The sequence below is a fragment of the Strongylocentrotus purpuratus genome, unplaced genomic scaffold (genome assembly GCF_000002235.5).
Source record: "Strongylocentrotus purpuratus isolate Spur 01 unplaced genomic scaffold, Spur_5.0 spur5_scaffold_9, whole genome shotgun sequence".
Taxonomy (NCBI): Eukaryota; Metazoa; Echinodermata; class Echinoidea; order Camarodonta; family Strongylocentrotidae; genus Strongylocentrotus; species Strongylocentrotus purpuratus.
In genome coordinates, this window is record NW_022145615.1 from 34,855,860 (window position 1) to 34,875,651 (window position 19,792).

The window sequence follows — 19,792 nt, forward strand, 5'->3', positions numbered from 1 at the left end:
CCAGGCACCGCTCGTTTTTAGGGCATCGCTCGGTCGCCGCTGAAGTTTTAGCGCGGAGTTAAAATTTGGGCGGCGCCTGCTCATTTTTCACTCGCCGCCCAAAATACGCTCGGTGCCTGGGCGGTCGCCGCCCAGGCACCGACCTAATTGCTGGGCGATGCTTAATTCCAGCAGCGACCGAGCAGGCTACTGATCGGTCGGTCGCTGCTCTGATTTGTGACCATAGCTTAACCTACCCGCACCGCACTCTTATCAGTTTTGTGATAAAGGAAAATGATTATTCTGGGTGGGGGGGGGGGGGCAATTTGCACTCGCTAATTACACTGACAGGTTTCTTGATCAATAATGTATAAAGCCATTTTAATTAGAACATAGTCAAAAAGTCCGCTGATTTTTAAGTTCGTTAAGCAATGATTACCAGGTGCTCTACGCTGTAATACTTATAATGTAGGAAAATACTTTAAAGTGTAATAAATTGTCATTGCGACTATCATTTTCTATCTAAAGGACTTTGATATTCCATAAGATATTATGTTTATGATTTGACTCTAGATGGCGTCACACCTTCTATGCTCAATAATTCAGATTCTGGCAATGAAACTCAAGGAGGGTCTACTAATGAACAAGTCGACATGTCTGAGGTAATTTATGTTTAATTATTATATTCAATAGCTGTTCATGTTCGGTCGTTAATCAATTTGGTTGGGTTCAACCATGGTTCAAATTTGAAAATCGCGCAGACCGTTATTTTCGCTCGCTCAGTGGGGGGGAGGGGGGGGGTTGTAGTGTGAGCACTAAATATATATATTTTTTTATATAAAACTTTTTTTTTTTTAATTATTATTATTATTGTTTTTTTTTTAAATATTTAAAAAAGGTCAGGGGGACCCGGGCCCGTCGGGCCCCCCGTGCATCCGCGCATGGTTGTAGTAGGAGTAGAGAATATAATTTTCAGGCCAAATTCGCGAGTTTGTCATTAAAATAAATTTGTCTTGCGTTCAAATTCGACGGTTTTAGTGCTGTCAGGTATATCTCGGTATTTTGTAGTTTTCAAATGTATGAAGTTTTTGTTAGAATCTATGTATGTTTCATTCGAATTAATGAACGGTGTGCTTTTTTTCGCTATTTGGTCATTCGATTTGGCGCAACACGATTTTCTGACAACGCGACGGTGTACTTTTAGCATTCTAATTCATTTGTATAGCATTCAAATTAGCACTTTGTGCTCTTAAATTGATGGTCAATATACATTTCTCGTTTATTACACACTTTTTAAAGCTCATTCTTTTTCTTTCAAGATTGTTTTTTCATGTGTATTTCATCATATTTTATTTTCTTCATTTATACACTTATACTTATTAGATTTATCTGATATTCATCAGCAGTTAAGTTTGATTGTTAAGAAAGAAAGAAAAAAAGACTTGCATCTACGGACTTGATGGTCTCAATATGTTTGTAAATGTTCATGTTAGGAAGATGTTTGTCTTGTCTTTTAGGTGTGATGGGTGTAAGAGACGATGTGAATTACTTTTCTAAAATTCCAAGTCTGCAGTAAAAGGGGCGATTGAGGATACCCCCACCTTTCCCGGGTATATGAACATGTCCGTGCAGAAATGCCATATCCCTTGATTTCGCCCCTTCTTTACTTAAAGGTACTATGTCCCTTTTGCAGCCAACCTCAAATGCTGTAGAACTTTGCAGGAATTATGAATATGTCATGTATGTCCTATCTGTGAAATTGAAACGTTAGCAGTGTCCTCATATCCAAATTATGCAAGGAAACACATTTACCTGCTAGACTTCACTGTCAGACACTATTGAGTGACTGACTGGCTTTTTTTCTTCTTTGGTATAACATACTTAAAAAGAGCTGTAAAGGTACATGAGCATTTGTCTACACCAGTAACCCACTTCTTGTGATGGCCAAGATTAAACTGATTGACTCTTTGCGCAGCATAAAACGTGTGACCATTCGGTACAATTGTCTGAAAATCAAGACTATTACTTTTGGGCTCTATAGCCCTAAAGTCGATTGACAACTAATAGTCGTTATTTTCCCATTTGAAGACATTTTCAAGCCCCACATTTTATAGGGAAGTTCTAAATTTGTATTATCTTTCAAATGCAGTTGGAATTTAACTTTTTCATTTTTTTGGCCTGCAAATGGGACATAGTACCTTTAATGTCTGACTACACCCATATGAATTGTCCTGAAAATGAATAAATGGACTAACAGAATAGACCCCAATGGCAAATCATGCATTTTAATTGCATTATTTATTACGTGTGTGGCATATGCCCTAACGTTCCTAACTTGAATAAACGTATTTTGAATACGAATGACAGGTGTTAATTTAAATGGTAAAAATGACGCCTCGACAGGTGACGATTAATTTGAATGCTAGTTGAGCAGTTTCTAAATTAAATGACAGATCTATGAAACCCTTCGACCAAAATCCTAAATTAAATACAAAAACGGGAATGAAAGTTTGCATGGCAGCGCAAATACATAATCAAAAGCAATCAAAAATACATCGATTATCAGTTGATTTTATCCATCTTTTATTTTTTTCTATTTTCAGGCTGTCAAAGACTGGAAGTCTCGTATCGCTTCACCTTCGTTCTATGTCATGGAATCTGTGGATTACGAGAAACGTCGTATTCGAGTAGATGCTCTCGCCAATGAGACTCTAGAAGAGCGGGTTTCTCTGGGTCATAAGTTGGATGATATGCTACTTGATTGCTCCTGGAAAGGCAAACCCTGCTCGCCCGAGTAAGGACATTACTTGGCCCCGGGGAGGGGGTGGGGTGCACCAGCCTGAAGAATAGTCTCTGGCAAGCAAAGAAAAAATATTTGTAAATTATCTGTTGGCCTCGGGGTCTACATTTGTTGTCAAGAGGCACAATTAAGGAGCACAAGTTTTATTTTCATTTGATACCTGTTTAATGTACAATTAAGCTATACCAAATTGGGTTAAACCGAAGAGCACGTGCCACCCCCACCCCCCTTCCGACCCGCCACTATGAGAATTAGGGACACCGCTGTATATAGGACCATTAAGGACCAAATTTAGTTAGCTGGAAATTTTTCCAACAATCAATAAAGAGGGGGTCCTCTCTCCTTAGATTTCTCAAATTTGGCGATAGATGCTGAGTAAAGCCTCCCCCCCCAAAAAAAAAAAAAAAAATATTGAAAAGAAAAAGAAATTGTCTTTTTTTATTCAAAATCCATGTAAAAAAAACTATTTCCCTCTTCCATAGGACTCTTTATTTACACAACAAATTCGACAAATTTAATCGTTTATAACCACAAATAATCAAAGAAATCATATCCATATACAATGGCTAATCAATGATCAAGGTCACCACGACTCAAAATAAGATTTTGAAAGTTGGTATAAAGGAAAAGTATGTTATGTGACCCTTTTCTTGTAAATAAAGTTAATGTTATACCAGGGAGGTGAGAGTTTAAACCTCCCTGGTTATACAGTAGGCTTGAGGTTGCACCATGTGACAGAGGGGGAGGATTGGGGAGTCGTGAGCCGCAAGTCCTGAACCGCAGGCCTACTGTATATCTACATCACCATGCAAGCCGATACTTATAAGCAGCATGGAAGTTAACGTTTCACTTTTTCTACTTCACAGAAATTTTACAAAGTTTTACGACTCCCAACTGGGAAACTGTTACACCTTCAATTCTGGACAAAACGGGGAACAATTAACCACCACCCGACCAGGCTCTAAGTACGGTAAGTTTAACAACACTCCTTCATTTATTCATAATAGGTGGTTACGGATTACATCATATGCAAGGCCACCATCACATTCAAGCTCTCGCTTAAGATGGCGGTCTCATGCATTTTTCAATTTTGAAATGATGTGTCAACTATGTTTTTTTTATAAGGTATAGTTATTTGATTTATTTATGTACCTAGTTTGTTTATGACTTGTTATCATGTTAAAAAATGCAGAAATAAAATCAAACAAACAAACAAACATCATCCACTTCAATTTTTGCGTGCTCGACATACGCTTATAAAGGGATTAACGCCTTCTAAAAAGGAATCACTCTATTTATAATATATTACATCTTGTATTTGAGCAATGAATGTGAATACTTTTGTAGAAGAGAAGAATTTTACTTTTAAAGCCCCACTGCCCTACTTGCAGCTACTTGCTCCCTCTATATAGAAAACTTCCCCAATCGGTGCCTGTTGGTCCCCCATGATCCTCTTTTCTTATGTTAGTTGAGAGCTGAGTTAATGAGATAGCCACCTGTTAGTGACCTCACTATGTGGTCTAATCCCTTCTGGCCCAGTAGTGTTGACGGTCTTTAATGCGGTGGTCACATCCCGCCGTACTTGCAAGTGCGTGCTGTCTACGTGCAAAAACGTGGGAAAAATTTGGGTATCCGTACGTGATGAGTACCGCCTCCGTACGGATTTGGGAGCACGCAGACACACCGTAGCACTTTTAGTGCACAAGGAACTTTCGCTGCGTTCGGGCTGCGTTCGGGCTACCGATTCACCCCAGTGCGTGTGACGTGCGTGCCCGGTACTGCCAACGAGCGCACAATGCACTGACTCCGTGCGTCTTTTAAAGGCGCACGTGATAAGTGCGTGGTCCGTGCTTACTCGCCACTTCCCCAGTTCAGCTATCCAATGAGCACGCAGAACTCACGTGGACCGTACCGAGTAAGCACTTACGACGCACGTTGTTCGCACTGATTTATGCAGTATATAGTCTCTTCAGTGGAATGGGCGGCATCTTGAGGCAGCAACAGCTGGGACTTCTGGAGAACATCGGAATGTCGTCCTATATAAACATACAGTTCATCGCACGTGCACGCACTTACAACATGCGAGTGAGTAAGGACACCGAACGTGAGCAGCACTTGTAAGTACGGCCTCCGTATGATAACGTGGCAACCGCACGGAGACCGTACGTTGTAAGCACGTTGTAAGTACGTACAACGCACTTAACACGTGCGCAACGTACGATGCACGCAACCGTTCACGGCCAGGCGTGGCGTCCCTCCCTACGTTTTCAGAAAAACGTGGCGGCCGTGGCCTACACAAAAACCGTACGGACTACCCGCCCCCCCCCCCCCCCACCCCACTCCGAGAACGGACGGACCCCATGCGTGTTGCCAAAATGTCCTTTTCGTAACAAAAGAAAAAGGTCGACCCGTATTGACTTTACACACCGGACTTTTGCTGAAAAGGGGGGGGGGGGTCGGTTGGGACACCCATAATTATGCGTACCCTAAATAACACTGAGTGGGGGGGGGGGGCCGGGACGGACTAAAAACACGCAGATGTGACCAACGCTTAACTGAACCGAACTAAATAATTGACAACCCTGAAAATTCAATGCAATTCAATAGGATTCTATTTGAAATAGATTAATAAGTAGCTTCACCCTATCAAAGTTCTTGATATCTAATTCTCTCTGTCGTATATTTCGTGATGTAAATTTATATACCGTGCTGTGAGTGGTATTACCAAGCCCCCTTCCCCTTCCCCTTCCCTACCTCCAGCCTACGGGTCTAGCTCTTTGGACGTGCCATTGGTTTATGCAAACTGTCTAAATGATCCAAAAATCGGCATTTAACCGTTATAGTAGAGTTACGGTTTAAGTTGCTTTAGTCATTTTGACGTAGTTACTTAGGAACTTTCACTTTAAAATGGCAATGTTCTAAAATAGCAGTGTTAGGACCGTCCTCTCAGAGGGGTAGAATCGCCACTCTAAGAGTCATATTAGAGATCACTTCATAGATCGAGTGATCACTAACGTGACTTCCTGGGGTGGTGACAACAATGAAAAAATAGAGTGAAAATTAAGTCTTCTTTAAAAAAAAAAATTGATATTCAATCCTGATTAAGTAATCACTGATGTGACTCACTGGAAATAGAGTGAATGTCACTCTTTATTTAGAGTGAGTATAAGTGAATGTTTGATATAGGCTTCCACCGTTCTCCAAAACTTTTTTTTTTTCTGGAGCTCTTTTCTCAGTTTGATGAATACGCGAAAGGGATGAGTGAGGTGTCAGGTTTAAGGGTGAATGTCCACTAAATTTACACCATGTTGGTAGAGTGAAAATAGAGTAAAATTTCATTCTATTTTAGAGGGAGAGAGTGTAATGTTGGGTCGGGGCAATCAACTCACATTGGCCCTTCCACAACTCAGAATTATATTAATATATAAAGAAAATCAAGACGATTTGGTTACCTTTGATCCGTTTATTATTCTCAACTCGAGCAACATCTTGAAATTACCCTATTAATCATCATCTCATTTGCATATTCCTAACGGTCAGTTAATGGGCCTATTGACTGTTTGGTACTCAAACCAGGTCTTTCTCTGGAGCTGTTTGTGCAGCAGGATGAGTACGTAGAAGGTATGACAGAAGAAGCAAGTTTTAGGGTCAGCGTCCACCATCCTTCCATCATGCCATTCCCTGCAGAAGATGGCGTCTTGGTGTCCCCAGGTTTCGCCACTGCCATTGCATTTATCAAGGTGAGACAAAGCGTTCTTCAAGAATAATCGCTCTCAACATGATTTCCAAGACTTTTAAGAAATCAACTCAAATACAATTTCAATTTCCGAATGCATTGTCTTATACATCACATTAAGATTATGAAAGGCACTATTGTGATGGTTGAATCTTTCAATAGTTGAAGCACTAGACTATTGAATTTGCCTTGAGATTGGTTTCTTGTAAGAGTTTGCGATCGTCTGTCTCATCATTCTATTTGTTGAAACACGGGAAATCTTGACTACCTCAGGCACACAACCAAAATGACCACGAATCGAGCAATAACTGACAAAATAGTACAGCCCACGAAACTGAATTTATCGGTCTTAGAAAACTTTTGGGCCCTTTTGGAGAAACTTCAGTGCCCCTGTTGTCTTTTATGAGTTTTAACCTGTTCCATATTTTACTGTATTGTTCATAGTGGGTTTTCTATACCAAACGAACATTTTCAGCCATAACATTTGTTCTGACTCAATGCATAAAAACAATGGTGGGCTCCTAAAACATAACATTTTGGCATCAATATTAAAAAATCAGGCCTCGGCATCGTTTTAAGCATCACATTTTACTTCGAAATTCACAATAAAATGTTGATAGGGGAATCAGCATAGACAGGCCATCCCTCACATCTGCTCTATATCAAATTCTGTTATCAAGTTCCTTCATTTTTGTGTTCGTGTCAGGAGAACATGTATCAGGAGATTTAATTCAGCCTTATTTGAATCTTGAATCTCGAATTTGTAATCTTGTTTCAGCTCGAGCTGGATCGATTACCGAAACCCTATGGAGATTGCAAGGCAGACCTGTCAACGGATATTGAGGATGATATTTACCATCAACATTACAACATCACATACAACATGAAGGTAGATAGATATTGGATGTATGTGAAGAATTTAGTTTGACAAAAACATGCTACATCCATTAAACTAAATACATCAATTAATCAAACTGGAGTTTGTTGAAGGTTCAGCTATATCATTATACATAATATGAAATGTTTAAAATATGATTATACATAGTTTAGTTCTGAGATTTTGGTAACAGATATTTAAATTTACAATGTAACATTTGTGAAAGGAGCACATATCAAAGATAAAAACTAGCAGAATGTAAACAAATTGGTAACAACAAGATATGCAGAGGAAAAATAACATGTTTCCAACAATCAAATAGTACCCCATAAGTTAGTTTATGTCTCTTTTTAAGGTGCATTTCTTTCTTTTTCTATTTTTTTTTGACAGACGTGTGAAGTGAGTTGCTTCCAAAATGAGGTGATAAGTAGATGTGATTGCTTTGACGCAACGTACCCAAACTCTCTTAAAGTCAACCGTACCGTCTACCCATGTGAATATAACAATCGAGTTGGTAAGCCTTGGCGTAGAGGGCGTAGACCGACAGCTCAATAGGACCTTCAGTGGGCCTTCAGTCCTCGAGAGTGACACCCCAAACGACTCTTAAAACCAAGAAATACATAGGGAAGATAGAACACGTCTCTATCGTTTGTTGTCGTTCCCAAGGGGCGTCGGTCTATTGAAACCTATGTAAAGTGTTAAGAAGACCCATTGACCGACATTGCAGGGTGGTTTTTGTTTGGGGGGGGGGCAGCCGGTCTCGGGGCTTTCCGTCTAAATAAACTCTCTGAAAAGTGGCAAGAAGGTCTTCGAGACCGACAACGTGTGTTTTGTTTGTTAGTTTTCGGTCTAGAGGGTTGGCGGTTTAGTGAACCTTCTGAACATTGATGAAAAGTGACAAGAGGGCTCAAGAGACTGACATTGTAAGTTATGTGGGCTTTAGCCTGGTTAACAACTACTTTCGTGCAAAGTATGCATCGTGCAATGTCGACACTTCTAGAAGTATTGGTCTCTTGGATAAGTTACCAGAAACACGAGGTATGGAGTTCGAGTCCCTGTCACGGCACTAATGTCATTTAGCAAGATCTGGATCTACTTTTATAAGTACCACTCTCCAGCCAGATGAATAATGGGTAGCTAGTAGGAAGACATTTCTTCAATGCTTTCGTACATTATGATAGCTGAGATAGAGTAGATGTATGATTGAAGGGTCCTCGAAGAGAGCAATATTGATACTGACGAGGCTACTCAGTAAATCAGACCATATTACTATTAGATTATTTCTCGAGTGCGCAGATAAATATGATGGTCGTCATACTTTTCATAAGGCCCACCAATGTTAAAATAAGAAATACAATATATCATTTCCCTCCAGAAACCAAATGTATGGCCGATATCGAGATGGACCATTCCTGTGACGAACTGGAATGTAAATGCCCCCTCGCCTGCCAGTAAGTATTTTTTATTATATATTTTAATTTTTATATATTATTCATTTATTTTAGTGGTTGTCAAAACATGTCAAAACATAGAGGTATCGGAACATAGTGGTTTAGGAACTTTGGAGTCTTGTGTTGGAACATGGGGTAGTCAGAACATGGGGTTGTCAGAACATATGGTAGTCAGAACATAGGGTGTTCGGAACTTAGGAGTGTTGGAACAAAGGAGTGTCGAAATAAATTTTTAAAAAATCATCGTTTCTTACGGAGGTGGAAAATAAGGCAGTCGAAACATATGGGTTTTTGAAAATTGGGTGTTGGAATATAGGAGTGTCGAAACATAAGTGTGTTTGATCTAAACTTGTCGTAAAAGAGGGTGTCGATAGAAGGGGTGTTGAATCATAGGGGTGTAAAACAAAAACAAAAATCTCTCATTCCCCCATTACAGTGAAATTACACATTTGACAAGTGTCAGTTGTTCCACCTGGCCTTCAGATGCTTATGAGGTAAGTTAGATGGTACCTGCTTAATATGTTTTGTTGTCTCGTTTTAGTAGTCGTTGTTGAAGGAAAATTGGGGCATCTGGTAACGTATTGAATGAAGAAACAACCAACACTGAATGATTATTAGTCCATAAAATTGGAAACAAAGCACAAAACAAACGCACACACACACACGCACACACGCACACACGTGCCCACACCCGGTGTTTCACGCAGGAAATACATGGACAATTACTTTTTAATGACGGTTTCACGCATTTATTTTCTCCTGACATATCAAGCTTGCCCTATGTTACTTTCTGTATCATAATGACTGTTAGGCCTCCGGCGAAAAAGGTATAGTATTAATGACTGCTTAGAGAGAAATAGTTGTTTTTTATACGCTCAAGGGAAGGTTAGAATTGTGCCATTGCCCGAGGCGTGCCGAGGGCAATAGCCAAATTGTAACCTTCCTGAGAGCGTATAAAAACAACTATTTCTCGAATATTAAAGCAGTCATTAATACTTTTATATGCCGAAAACAAAAGAGTCAACTTATGACACCACATCGTCGGCCTTATGCCAAAAGGGCCTTAACTGCTTTTGGCCATTCCGAGGTTATCGCGTTTAAAGGTTTTGGCCTCTCTAATAATCAAAATTTGTGGTCGTTTTTTTTGCTTTTGAAGCCAATTTCGATAAATGTGTTAAGTTATTAAGTTTTACATGAAATGTGTTAAATTTGTTATAAAATATTCAGAATTGTACATGCTATGTGCAAAAAACATGTTAGGGCCTTTTTGGCATAAGGCTTGAATGTAGCGTATTTATGCCAGAAGGGCCGTATTAAAACCTACTCGGCATTATGCCAAAAGGGGCGTAACCTACGCGGCGTTATGCCAAAAGGGCCTTAACCTGCCGTTATCGTACGCGTAACTATGCGCGTAACTATGCGCACATACGCGCGCATAGTTAGCGCCCTTTTGGCATAAGGAAATTTTATTGTTTCGCAACACCTTTGGTTTGCCAGAAAGGCCCTCCTAACGCAAATAGATCATCCGTGTAGGTTAAGGCCCTTTTGGCGTAAGAAAAAAGATGAGATACGCGTTAAGGCCCTTTTGAAATTCATAATTATCTTCATAAATAAATCGAATTTCAACAAGTGAAGCACATCATTTTAAAGAGAATGATGAAATCTACAAGGTGATGTTAATAACTCAATAACCCCCAAAATCGGGTTAAGGCCCTTTTGGCATAAGGCCGACGACATTGGCCTTTCTCTAGTTTATCTGCACGGTTTTTTTTTATGAGTGTATCTTTGAGAGTAGACTAGATCTAGGTTCTAGTTTAAGCAAGATATTTTTACAATTTTGGGGGTGGGCCGGCCCTGTGGGGAATATGGAGAAGAACCTGCGCTTTCATATGACACCTCACTTATTGAGTATCACCTTCAGAATCACGAGCAATATTAGTTTGCAATGCCAATGCATATTGCAATACAATGCCAGTGCGCAATGCCAATGCATAGGGATGTGTGTAATCTGAATTCCGTGCAATTTCTACGGGAAGGATTTTAACACTACTAGACCTACTCACTAGAATCTAGGCCTAGACTTTGGAAAAAAAATTATGGAGAAATTAATTTACCCTTTTTGGTGCTCTGTCTAGCATGTCCCTACTGTCAGCAAGTCTTGCATTTGATCATCATCAAGAAGTTGAAATCTTGGGAGAGTTTCTTCAGCCATTTTTGCCTTCGGTTTGAAATTACCGACCAATTCTTCGCACACGTACGGTATCCTCGATCGCTCAAACCAGTTTTTAACATGTGAACCTATGGGTATTTCACTAAGACTGAACTATTTTCCCTGTAACCATGGTAACTGGGATTTTAGAACTATTATTTTAGAACTATTACATGGGTTTGGAATTTTACCGGGAATTTTACAGGAATAAGTTTATGAATGCAATTTCGACCAATCAGATGGCTGGATTTCTTAAGTTAGGTATATAACTAGCTTTATATACTGATCCTAACTTTTCTATCGCATGATTCATATTGATCCATAGTCTACGCTATTTGAAAAGATGGTGGAGTATAATGCAGAAATTCGGAGGTATGTCAATCGTGAAAACACTGCAGAGTGGACTAGGTGAGTTGAAGGCTTAAGTATTTTAAACAAAAGTAGGCCGACCAAATGTGCAAATGAATAAACTGTCGATAGTGGATGTGTCGTGGTATAATGGTTCATTTACTTGACTCTCAATCGTAGGGTTGAGTGTTTCAATCCCAGTCCAGTATTAATGTCCTTCGGCAAGAGATTTGTAATTGTAATTGATAAGGTTTATTGATAAACATTCAAATTCACAGCTAAAAGCTGACACTTCTTGAATTTACAAATAAAATTGCAACATACAAACTACATGCAAATAGTACAATGTAAAGTAGGCAAATATGAAATGAATACATTCGGTAATTCAAGTGATATGGTAAAAGGAAGAGAAAGAAAAAGAAAAGAGAAAGAAGAAAAATGAGAAGGAGGAGGAAACAAAGGGAAAATAGTGAAAATGAAAGAAAGAAAGATAAAGAAAATGTGGTTGATAGTAAAGTAAGAGTTTACAGTTGATGTTTGTAATACCAGTAATTAAATGCAGTATACGATTAGAATTCTGATAATGAAACAGTTTCTGACCAGTATAACATCATGCAGTATAAAACATTAAAAGGATTAATGTTTACAGTGTATAGAGACAGGCTGCTATATTATAACTATATATATTGTTTAAAATAATGGTTCTATGCAAGTACTTCAGATTAATATGTTATCAAAAACATGGTTGCCGTTGACTATGAAACAAAAGTAAAGATGTTCATACAAGAGTTCATGCTTGAAGGTTCATCAATAAGAATTCAGTTTTTAAAAAACTAAGAAAAAAATCTATAAACTATACAGAACGAGAACTGCATTCAATTAAGGAGCGTCGGATTTTTGTTAATTAATCGAAGCATTAGTGGAATAGCAGATTGATAGCCAAAACATTATTATTATTATTATTATTATTATTATTATTATTATTATTATTATTATTATTATTAATATTGTTATTGTTATTATTATTATTATTATTATTATTATTATTATTATTATTATTATTATTATTATTATTACTATCATTATCATTGTAGGAGTAGTAGCAGTAGAAGTGGTGATAGTAGAGAAATAATTCTTTTGCAAAAATCTAAGAAATGTTACATTAACTTCAAAACAACGATATCACCAACACGTGACGGATGATATGTCGTTGCTATAGCAACAGATGTTACATCACATTGCACTACTCTAAATAATCGGTCAGGTCAGTTTTTATGTTAACCGAAAACACAGTGTTAATGAACATCGTTTATATGCATTTGTTATTCATTGTTTTCTTGTTTATAGGAGGAATATGGCTAAATTGGAGATATTCTACGATGAGTTTAATTATGAACACATCCGACAAGAACCAGCATACAGGGTAATTTTCTTTTTTCTCTCCCTTTCTTTGTCAGATATCTACGATTATGGAGACGAGATACTTACATCCCTTTTTCATTCATACAAATTCCATCGCATACATCTCCGAAACTGTTCACAACTTAAAACAATACCTCAACGCCCTTTCAAATTGATATTGTTTAGCCATTTGAATATATAAATCATTTAGTATTGGAATTTGAAATTGGATATAAGGCCGTGCTAATTTTATGAACACGACTATATATTCGATCATATATCGTATAGCTGGATCTAGGGTGAGCTGCACATAAGAAATTGAGACTTGAGGCTTAACATTTCTAAATTACCAAAATTATCATATTTCGTATTTAATTTTGAAATGTCACAAGCTTTTCATTTTACTTGTTTGATTTCAGATTGCCGATCTTCTGAGCGATATTGGCGGGCAGCTTGGCCTCTGGGTTGGTCTCTCAATCATCACTATATTCGAGTTTTTGGAAGGCGCTTGGCTCATTCTCGCTTTTTTCTGTTCTCGATTTTGGAACAAGATCAGACAAGGCAAAGTCTACCCTATGACCTAGACCACGTGATAGTTCCCCGCACCTTATCGGGTTGTGTTTGATAGTAGTTGTCGACGTGATCAATCAACTTATGATGACGGAGTACCCACGATCCTGATGGGATAATAAGAATTAAATGATATCTATAAAAGTTTCTAAGCGCATTACCATAGGATAATAGGCGTCTCGAACTAGCAAATAAATTTGCCAAATCAGTTTTAACCTCCCCTGATCATCGCCATCTCTTGCCACAAAGTAGAGAATCAATCACTGGTCGCAATCTTCGGAACTCTACACACATGACATTACCTCGTATACGAACTCAAAGACGCATGCTTTCTCCCATTCCTTACTTCAAAAACCTTCTGAATTCAACTTCTTAGTTATGCCCTCATTGGCCCGAATTCACTAAGGAGGTTTGTCGTCAAACCTCGGTTTGTCGACAAACCTCCTTGTGTTTCGACAAACCTCCTTTTGTTTTTTTACAAACCAGGTTTGTAAAAAAACGCGTCAAATCGCGTCATATGACGTACATAAACCCCCCCCCCCCCCCCCCACTCCGAGAACGGACGAACCCCATGCGTGTTGCCAAAATGTCCTTTTCGTAACAAAAGAAAAAGGTCGACCCGTATTGACTTTACACACCGCACTTTTTCTGAAAAGGGGGTGCTGAAAAAGGCTCGTATACAAAAGAAAAAGGTCGAGCCGTATTGACTTTACACACCGGACTTTTGCTGAAAAAGGGGGGGGGTCGGTTGGAACACGCATATGCGTACCCTAAATAACACTGAGTGGGGGGGGGGCGGGCATAAACCTCGGTTTGTCGACAAACCTCCTTTGTGAATTCGGGCCATTATGTTTGCTCTTGCTTGTACCGTTCGTATTTTGTATATCATTGTGAATTTGTAAATGTTAATTAATTATTGCATAATGATTATGTCAAGTATTAGTATTGTGATCTCTCAAAGCTGTTTTAATTTGTTTTTAACTTTAATTCCAAGTCCTTTCACTAGATAGAATAGAATTATATATAATCATTTATGGTAATTGTATATAATTATTTATGGTATATTTTAAAAACGTTGTATACTTCATAGTATTTTGTTATATTTTTTGTTATGCATTTTATATTGTTAACTGACTTGTTTAATCTTCGGACTTTTTAATCAGTATTTTTCTTGAATAAAACCAAATATCTATCTATCTATCTAGGACAACTACCCCTGGAAAACTAACCCTAATGGACGACTACCCTCTCCCCACTCATAGCTACGCACCAGGACCACTGCTATTTAAATTTCGCCAGGGAAGGGGGGGGGGGCGGCGTTGACGTCTTTTCCCCGAATAGCAAACTTTCCTCTTTTTTAATATTTTGAGCGAGCAAAACAAATTGAAACTATCTTAACGTAAAAATGTGTAATCCTCGTGCGTGAATAATGGACGCTCTGTCCGACGGGTGAACAAATAGTTATTACGTATTTATTGAATGATGGAAATCTGTGCCTGATGGGGCCTAGTCATTCTCTTAGCCGGTATGATCGTTGTATTTGCACATAAGTCTCTCTCTCTCTCTCTCTCTCTCCTCCCTCTCTCTCTCTCTCTCTTTCCTCCTTCTCTCTCTCTCTCTCTCTCTGGTGTTCAGCCAAAGGCAGGGGCACACATCAGAGCCCTCATCTTCATCCTCTCCATATCTCTCTATTTTTAGCCTTCTTCTTTATGATCTGTCACCTCCCAAGCTTATGTTTATATCGTTTATGTTTTGTGTATTGAAATGTTTATATTAAATTTACTTTTGATTCTAATTTCCTGATGATTGTATAAATTATTTGATTTTTATGTAATTTCCAAACCCCATGAAAGAACAGGCGTATTTTGTTAATACGCCTGAAATGGGCTATCCGCCGTATATTTGATTTATGTATGTATTTGTATGTTGTGATGATTTTATACGGAAATAAAAACAAACAAACAAGTTTGACACCATCCCAATTCCCTTGTTCCTCTTCCTCGTTTACCTCGTTCACCTATATCTTGCCATTATGTTGTTTATGCATGCCATACACTCCATTGATACTATGTTGCAGTCCTCTTCTTTTCCTCTCTTCTTTTCTCCTTCTCCAAGCTCTCTATCCTCCTCTCTTCTTTGCCTATCCCTTTCTTCCTTTCTTCCTTTCTCCCATTTATAATGTATAATTGTATTTATGTATTCGGGTGTACCCACTACAAGCTATGCTTTTCGGGTTTCGCGCCTTCTTCCTTGTAATACAAGTTCTTTAATTATATTTATGTTCCTACTTATAAATTGTATTGTTTGGAAGAAAAATAAATGTTCATTTAAATTGAATTGAATTGAATCCATCTTCCCTTCCAAGATGTCCCTGAGCATGTTATCCCCCGTAAGATGTGTAATATCCAGTTTTTCCTCCATCTCCAGATTGTTTTTTTCTCAAGCTTCTTTGTTTCATTATATATTCAAGAGATATCAATAAATAGAAACATTTGAAAGACAGCGATTCATATTTCATCGGCAGTTTATCTCTTATAATGTGTGTGGCGTCAAGCACACAACATTTGGCTTTAGTGAATCCCGTTTGCAGCCAACATCGAATTTTGTAAAACTTTGCAGGAATCACGAGTATGTCACGTATGTCCTTTTTTTTAACATTTAAAATGCAATGAGATGTGATGGTCGGTTCATATTTTTTGTTCCCTCTGTAGACACATAATCTGTATGAAAGGCAAAGATGTTTATTCAGATACCCTGGGACCTACATAATACAAGCTTTGCTTTTTAGTAGATCCCCCACTTTATTTAGCTTTTTCAATGTATTTATCATACTTATGATTGTATCCTCTGTTATAACTATTACCGTGTACATTATGTTTTCTTTATTGTATGTTTAGTTATAAGTATTACCATGTTCATTATGTTTAATTATGTTATATTCGATAAAGTGAAATAAATAAAATTGAAACTTGAAACTTCAAAATATAGTGTTCATAATTACATTATTACTCGTTTTTATTTGAGAAGGTAATTAAATTACAAATTAATTAAAATTTTTGCGATCAAATTTTAGCGAATTTGGGGCTCCCAACACTTTCAGGGGCTTTAAAGGAATTGTTTGACAACGTTTCCAATTTTACAAATCTAAGATGCATGGCCCTACGTGTTATCAGTGTCTGTGATACGGTGTAATATTAAAGCTTTAAACAAAATTGCGCTTCAAAATTATCATGAAGTGCTTCACAAATGTAAACAATCTTTGAATGACCGGTTTTTTCATATTCATTTTCCACAATAGACCGTAAGAACATAAAAGCTGTTCAAAACCGTTGGGAAAATAATTTCTGAAATTTCGAATTCCAATCATAAATATCTTGATAATCAAACATGCGATTTGCTTGTAAAAGTCATGGGATTCATTTCTGACCTAAAGGTTTATAATTATGATTGCAGTATGAGCTAAATCCAGGATTTTGTTTAGAATCAGAGGCAAAGTTACCTAATACCTTTAACGGTTAGAAGAGAAACCGTTTTCTCTCTAGACATCACTGTCAGACACTGTTGAGTGAGTGACTGACTTTTTTAAATTTGTTAATAACCCGATATTTTTCAGTACTCTTACTTTTTGCTTCCATTCATTGAAACGTTGATTATAACCTTACATGACCTGGAATGAATACACCTATGAATAAAGAGTGGCCTACTTGGGATACTCCCAAAACCTATTTTGTATACAAACAAAGGTGTACAGTCCATCAGTGGCGGATCCAGGGGGGAGGGGCCCGGGGGCCCGGGCCCCCCCCCCCCCTTGAGAAAAAAATCATGTAAAATCACGTGATTTTTACCTTTTTTGGGGGTTGGGCCCCCCCCCCCCTGGCGCTCAAGGGGGCGGGGTGCAAATTGAAATTTTTTCGAGGACAAAAAAAAAAAAAAAGTGCTCACTACCCCCCCCCCCCCCCCCCCCCCCCCCCCCCCCCCCTACTGAGCGACTTTTCGGCCGGCGCGATTTGCAAATTTCCGGGAGCAAAAAAAAAAAAAAAAAAAAATTGTGCTCACAACCCCCCCCCCCCCCCCCCCCCCCCCCCCCCCCCCCCCCCCCCACTGAGCGACTTTTCGGCCGGCGCGATTTTCAAATTTTCGGGAGCAAACAAAAATGAAGAATGTTGGGCCCCCTCCCCCTAAGAAATCCTGGATCCGCGCCTGCAGTCCATATAAACCAGCTCGCTGGTCTCACATTTCTATTCATATTGTCCAGAAACCTCATGAGTCTTCTCATTCTATAATATATATCCCAAGTTGGCCAGTCAATATTCAAATGTGCATCTTCTTTTTTTATCTTCATATATCAAATTGAAATCCAACTACATTGTACCACATACATCTGTGTATCTTGATGTAAACCCCCTCTTTCTTTTTTCTCCTCCCCCCCCCCCTCTCTCTCTCTCTCTCTCTCTCTCTCTCTCTCTCTTTCTCTCTCTCTCTCTCTCTCTCTCTCTTCCCCTTTTACCAATATTTGTTCCACCATATTCGTATTATTATGTATCCATTGAGGGTAGTCATGCTATCAAGCTTTGCTTACTTTTTCAACCCTCCGGTTCGATGTTTTCGAATAGTTACATTATTCGACATTATATTCTTTTGAAATGTGTAAAAATTGCAATGTTTTGTTTGTTATATATTTGTAAAAATGCAAAAGAAAAAGAAAATCAAACAGAAATAAATAAATCAAATAAACCAAATAAACCAAATCAAATCAAATTATGATTTCTACACATCAGTCTCGGTCGATTTAATTCCACATATAGAGGCAATTACCACTAGTTCTAATACGATAGGATTTACACAATTGTAAGTTTTCAGCCTGCAGAAGGGACAGACTACCTTAATTAAAGCACAATTAAAGAGTATCATTCTTATTTTAAATTAGATTATATGATTAAATAAGATAATGATATTTACTCAACATAACGCAAACCAGGGGTGTAGGGTTGAGGGGGGCACAGGGGTACCTTTGGAGACATGCTCTGTAAGTTTAAGTTAGTAATTATATCGATTGCACTATACAATTAAAGATTGTGAATAAAGATCACAAAACAAAAAAATGCATTCATTTACATCTCTAATTGTGGTGATGGAGGGGGGGGGCTATATATGAAATTGTGTTACTAAACAAATTATGTATCTAACATGGATTAAATTAGATGAAAGTTCAATATCTATCAAAGTCCCAGTCTTTAAGTTATCACGCAATAAAAAAAAACATGAAAATGATAACAAAAATGATGATAATAATAATAACATAACCATTAAGTTTACCAGGGAACCCTCATCAGCATCAATACTGTTCTTTTTGAGGGTCTTGCAATCATATTTATCACAACTATTACCAAGTATACTATCACATCTCGATAGAAAGTTGCAAATGTGGATTAATATCTTGCCAAAGGACCTAAGTACCGGGCTGGGATTCGAACTCTGAACCCTTGGATTGCGAGTCAAGTAAATGAACCACTATACCACGACACCTCCACAAAGACGTATACAAGAGCAGGACAGGCAAGCCTAAAGCGTTTTGAAACCTGACATTTATAATTCCGAGGTTTGTAATTAAAACTGTTCGTCATTTCAACCTTGACATTTAGGAGCATTAAGTGGCAGGTATTATCAATAATGTAACAAAGCATAACTAAATTGTTAATGGACTTGATGAGTTATAGAGCCTTGAATGGGCCATTCAAATCAAATCATCGTGTGTTTCCTTTATAGTTAGAATGCAATGAGATGTGATGGCTGGTCCATAATTGTTCTTCCCCTCTGTTGACACATAATACTGTATGAAAGGCAAAGATTTCTAAATTTAGTGTTTATATTTGCATTATTATTAGTTTTTATTTGAAATGTTCATTCATTCACGGTTTAACATGCATTAGTTCTAAAGTGACAGGTTTTGGGGCCGTTTCGGGTGACCTTATATATTAATCATATTGACGGACCAATCTGTTGTGTTTGCATACGGACCTCAATTATATAGAATTTATACTTAATCTTCCCTGTAATCAGCATCGATTTAACCCTTTATTACCTGTTCACAAATTAAAGCAGAAATTTTGTGACGGGAGTGGGCTTCAATAAACCTGTTGCCTTGTTCTAATACAGAAATATGTTCGAATTTCAGTAATATGAAAGTTCATTGTTTTAGCCATTACATATGTATTTGATTTATTTGATTATTAGTATATTTTTTGTGGATATCTTTGTTTTGTAAAGAAAGAACCCTGTGAAAGAGGGGGGATGGAATGTTTTCATTATCGTTTATTGACTATTAAAATATTGTTTGTTATTTCATTTTGATATTTTATTGATGTATATCTCAGTGTTTTTTTTAAGTCAGCAATAGTTTAAACTAATTATATCCAAATCC

At 37.9% G+C, this 19,792-nt stretch overlaps 1 protein-coding gene across 1 annotated transcript; it reads left to right on the top strand.

The window, feature by feature from the left end:
• The first annotated feature begins 1,501 nt into the window (after positions 1-1,501).
• Positions 1,502-13,798, top strand: LOC105438650 (amiloride-sensitive sodium channel subunit beta-like). The gene is made up of 10 exons (XM_030976445.1): positions 1,502-1,507; positions 2,583-2,773; positions 3,646-3,749; positions 6,356-6,519; positions 7,294-7,404; positions 7,783-7,906; positions 9,249-9,337; positions 11,378-11,460; positions 12,748-12,823; positions 13,221-13,798. The coding sequence occupies exons 1-10, from the start codon at positions 1,502-1,504 to the stop codon at positions 13,383-13,385; spliced, it is 1,113 nt and encodes a 370-aa protein (XP_030832305.1). The 3' UTR covers positions 13,386-13,798.
• Positions 13,799-19,792: the final 5,994 nt, after the last annotated feature.

Bases quoted from the DNA above. Each gene is read 5' to 3' on its own strand.
- LOC105438650 (XM_030976445.1), top strand. The intron at 7,405-7,782 runs GTAGATAGATAT...TTTTTTTGACAG, and splicing joins ACATCACATACAACATGAAG to ACGTGTGAAGTGAGTTGCTT. The intron at 12,824-13,220 runs GTAATTTTCTTT...GTTTGATTTCAG, and splicing joins GACAAGAACCAGCATACAGG to ATTGCCGATCTTCTGAGCGA.